The 4,957-nt window shown below is 37.4% G+C and overlaps 1 protein-coding gene across 1 annotated transcript; it reads right to left on the bottom strand.

Moving 5' to 3' along the window:
* Positions 1–432: 432 nt before the first annotated feature.
* On the bottom strand, positions 433–897 carry LOC116547949 (40S ribosomal protein S26-like). Its single transcript, XM_032273682.1, has one exon. The coding sequence runs from the start codon at positions 871–873 to the stop codon at positions 526–528; it is 348 nt and encodes a 115-aa protein (XP_032129573.1). The 5' UTR covers positions 874–897; the 3' UTR covers positions 433–525.
* Positions 898–4,957: the final 4,060 nt, after the last annotated feature.

Below are 4,957 nucleotides of genomic sequence, written 5' to 3'. Positions count from 1 at the left end.
GGCACATCGCCTGAGGTCAAAAGTTTGAGACCAGTCTGGACCACACGGCAAAACCCTGTCTTTACCAAAAAAAAAAAAAAAAAAAAAAAATTAGCTGGGGTTGAGGATGGGCACCTGTAATCCCAGGTACTTGGGAGTCTGAAGCAGGAGAATAGCTTGAACCCAGGAGACGGAGGCTGTAGTGAGCTGAGATTGCGCCATTGCACTCCAGCTTGAGCAACAAGAGTGAAACTCCATCTCAGTAAATAAATAAATAAATAAATGTACATATTTTCAGGCTACAAGTGATATTTTGATAGCTTCCTATAATGAGCAAAGATCAAATAAGATTATTTGGGATAGTCATCTCCTTAGATATTTATCTTTTCTTATGCTAGTAACATTTCCATTATTCTTTTTTTTTTTTTTTTTTTTTTTTAAGTAAAATTTCCATTTTTTTTTTTTTTTTTTTTTTTTTTTTTCAAGTACAATTTCCATTTTATTTTTCTCCAGGGAATAGTTGTCTTCAATCTTTTACTCAGCTCCTTACATGGGTTTTGGTGGGGGTCGTGGGGCAGCACCCGCAGGTCTAAATCGGGGTGGCGGTGTTCGGTTCTTGCGGGCTTCACGAGATCGATTCCTGACTACTTTGCTGTGAATTGCACAACTCACACAGTAATGTAGCTTCACATAGAGCTTGGGAAGTACATAGGCATCAAAGACGCTCGCTTCAGAAATATCCCTGACTGCTGCGGCCTCCACTATGTTTCGAATGACGAATTTCTTAATGGCCTTGTCCTTGGGCACGCATCGGGCACAGTTCGTGCAGCGAATAGGCTGAACATGGCCGCGGCCCTTTTTGGCACGACCGTTGTTCCTTCTTTTCTTTGTCATTTTGGAAGCTCGCAGCAGAGAAAGAATCCATTATTCTTTTCTAGCTATTCTAAAGTGTACAATTGATTACTACTAACTATCATCATGCTACTGATCTATTAAACACTAGGTCTTATTTCTTCCATCTATCTGTATCTTTTTACCTGTTAATCAATTTCTGTTTATTCTGCATTCCTCTCCCCCACTTCCAGGCCTCTGGTAATCTCCATTTTTTTTTTTTTTTTTTTGAGATGGTATTTTCCTCTTGTTGCTCAGGCTGGAGTGCCATGGTGCGATCTCAGCTCACTGCAACCTCTGTCTCCCGGGTTTAAGCGATTCTTCCGCCTTAGCCTCCCAAGGAGTTGGGCTTACAGGCATGTGCCACCAAGCCCGCCTGATTTTGTCTTTTTAGTGAAGACAGGGTTTCTCCATGTTGGTCAGGCTGGTCTCAAACTCCTGACCTCAGGTGATCCACCTTCCTCAGCCTTCCAGAGTGCTGAGATTATAGGCGTGAGCCACCGAGCCTGGTTATCTCCACTTTACTTTCTATCTTCATGATATTCAGTTTTTTAGCTCCCACGTATAAGTAAGAACATATAATATTTGTCTTTCTGTGCTTGGCTTATTTCATTTAACACAGTGACCTTAGATCTGTCCCTGTTGCTACAAATAATAGGATTTTATTCTTTTTGTGGCTGAATAATACTCCAGTGTGTCCACATACCACATTTTCTTATCCATTCATCCACTACTGGGTACTTAGATTGATTCTATACTTTAGCTATTATGAATAATGCTGTAATCAACATAGGAAGGCAGATATTGCTTTGATATATTGATTTGCCTTCTTTGAATAGATACACAGTGGAGGGATTTCTGGATCATATAGTTTTATTTTTTGAGGAAACTTCATATTATTTTTCATAGTGGTTACACTAGTTTATGTTCCCATCAGCAGCCTTTGAGGGTTTGCCTTTCTCCATATTCTTGCCAGCATTCATTATTCCCTGTCTTTTTGATAAAAGCCGTATTAACTGGGGTGAGATGATATCTCCTTGTGGTTTTGATTTGTATTTCTCTGATGATTAGTGATATTGAAGATCTTTTCATATACTATTGGTTCACAGATGACCAATACTATATTTAGACAAATCTAAAAACTACACACACACACACACGCACACACACAAAACTGTTAGAACTGATAACTTGAGTAAAGTTTTAGGATACAAAATCAAATACAAAAAATCAGTAGCATTTATACATGCCAACAGTGAACAATCAGAAAAAAGTAAGAAGGTAATCCTATTTACAATAGCTACAAAAAATATAAAATACCTAGGAATTAATTTAACCAAATAAGTGAGAGATTTATGTAAGGAAAACTGTAAAACAATGATGACAAAAATTGAAGAGGACACACACAAAAAATGGAAGATATTTTCAGCTCATAGATTTGAAAAATTAATATTATTAAAATGTCACTGCTCTCCATTGGTAAGAAAGACAGAGAAAGCATTACTATGCTTTTTGGAAAGAAGTAGGCAGTGAGATCCAGAAAAATTAGTAATACACCTAAAACCACAAACCTACTATTTGGCAAAAGACCTGAAAATTTTAACCCAGGTGTGCTAACACCTAAAACAGGACTAAGAAAGAGTTAAATTGTGCAAAGTTCACTCAATTTGATGGCTAACGCTTGGTAAGCTTTCTGTCTTACTAGTACAGATATGATTCGAATGGCAAGAGAAATGAAAAATTCAGATGATTCTGAATGACCTAATAAAGAAAAATACACAGAAAATATGTTCACACACAGCCTGAAAGTACACACTTGTAAAATGAAGATATACCTTTTCACATGCTTATTGTAAACATCTATGTAAGCATATAGAATACCTTGCACCTGGCCTAGCACATAATACACCATGCATGGTAGCCATCAGTTTTAACAACAACATTAGCAGAAGCAGTAGTGTTAGCAGCCACAGGTACATAGTGATGGAACCCACAAGTACAGGCATGTAAGTGGGAAGCTATGGAGGGGTTCGAAGCCAAGGGGCAGCAAACTTTTCACCAGCCACGATGTGGAGACACAGTCCAGCACAGTCGTCACTGGATGCTCTCTGGAATGCCACCCAAGTGTATCTGCTTCTCTAAATTCTTTTTTGAAAAGCCCAGCTCTAAAGCAGTTCTCTTGCTTTTAAGTTTTAGCTTCCCTTCCTGCAGAAAAAAAAAAGTAAAACAGTAATAATACCTACCACATAGAATTGTTATAGGAGATCAGGGAGTAAGTGCATAAAAATACCTTAGCATACTAATTAGCACATGTTAAGAATGTAATAAATATTTATATTCTTGTTGTTGTTATCATTTGAAATGACTCTGGGTAGCCGTCCCTTGAGAAATGTCTAATTAAACATCTAGAAAACAATTAGTCTTCATGCCTTTGCTCATCCTGCTGCTGGGATGCCTCAAAGAGTAGCAACTTCATTTGGCTGTGGTGCCTGCTGACCTAAACCTCTAAGATGAACAGCTGATGACTAACAAGGTGCTCGTCCTTCCTCCAGGACTCTCCCACACACATGCGTTAGGGAACTCGGTGAAATCTCAACTTAGTAACCTCTACTTTTCATTAAAATGCCAAATCCATACCAGAATATGCAATAATTCCTTATTCAACTCATCCCTGAGAAGGTCAGGGATGAGAAAACGCCACCAAGGGCATCCGTATCTGTATGACCCGATCACTTACGATGACCTTTAATATAAAATATCCTCCTTGATCCTTGTAGCAATTGTATAACATATGTAGGGCATTTTCAGGCCCCCCTGGGCAGTTGATGAAACATTATTTGTATAACAGTATACATCATTTGTGTAAAGGAATTAGGAATCTACACATCCTGGGTGAGAGGCCAGGGTGCCTCCCGCGTAAAGATCTTGTTTGCTGGTGTCTCTTGCCCTTGGGGCTTAGATGTTCAATACATTTTATTTTTTGTCCCAGAGGTGAAATATTTCCTTCCTCTTCAAATCCCAATTCCAACATTATGAGTTACACACCTTTCACAATTCACTTAACCTTTTTGAGCCTCCATTGTTTTAACCATAAAGTTTCCGATAATAATAGGTCCATAAGATTGCAAATAATAATCTACGAAGCAACTCACAGAACTCTTCCCAAACCGTTAGCTACAGTCCTTTTCTTTCAGGAGGCATCATTGTATCATATAAAGAGAATGGGCTAATCTAAATGCTTATTCCCCAACCAAGTTCAATAGTCTGATATATCAAACAAAATAAACCAAACTGAATGGAGAAGGATTGTGGCAGCCTTCTATATTCATTCTGTAAAATGTCTTGGTCACTGAGTATTTTTCGCTTCACCAACATTTTCAGTGCTTATTAAGGAAAGAACAGTTTGCTTTTAGTTTTTCTTTCATCAACATTAGCAGTTACACATATGGTCCGTGTGCTGAATATGGAGTAATCCATCAAAAATATAAGAGTTTTAAAATAATAGAAAAAATCTTAAAATGTACAAGTGTTATATATTTTCTGTATCCTAAATTCAAATCCTTTTTCTCAAAGGATGGATGCTCTGATATATTATAGTAAGCATAAAGATAGATAAAGTCATATTTAACCCTTTCCTTCTTAAAAATGTAACCAACACTGCCACATGCTGAATTCACATCTCCATCTTACATCCAGCCTAAAATCTGAGCGTTAAATGAGCCAATAAAAAATTACTTAAAATATAGGTTGATGGTATTTATTTCCTGGCACCGATAGCATAATCTATGTCTTTCAGCTGGTGTCACACATCAAACATTTTGACAATATTCTCAGGGCCCTAAAATATCCTCATGAGATAGAATACTGAGCATTTTTGTTGGTCATTATCTTTGAGGGCATTTGATATTGTCCCAATGAGACATGATTGACATACAAAAACTTGTATGTATTTAATATATACAACTTTAGGAGACTGGAGAGTAGTAGATTCCATAAAATTATCACTACAATCTACACCTGGAACCCATGCATCTCCTCCAAAATTTTTAAGTGTACAATACAATATTGCTAACTATAGGTACCATGC

The sequence above is a fragment of the Sapajus apella genome, unplaced genomic scaffold (assembly GCF_009761245.1).
Source record: "Sapajus apella isolate SASKATOON/1434 unplaced genomic scaffold, GSC_monkey_1.0 scaffold5, whole genome shotgun sequence".
NCBI classification, from domain to species: Eukaryota; Metazoa; Chordata; class Mammalia; order Primates; family Cebidae; genus Sapajus; species Sapajus apella.
This window is presented reverse-complemented; position numbering and strand designations above follow the sequence as displayed.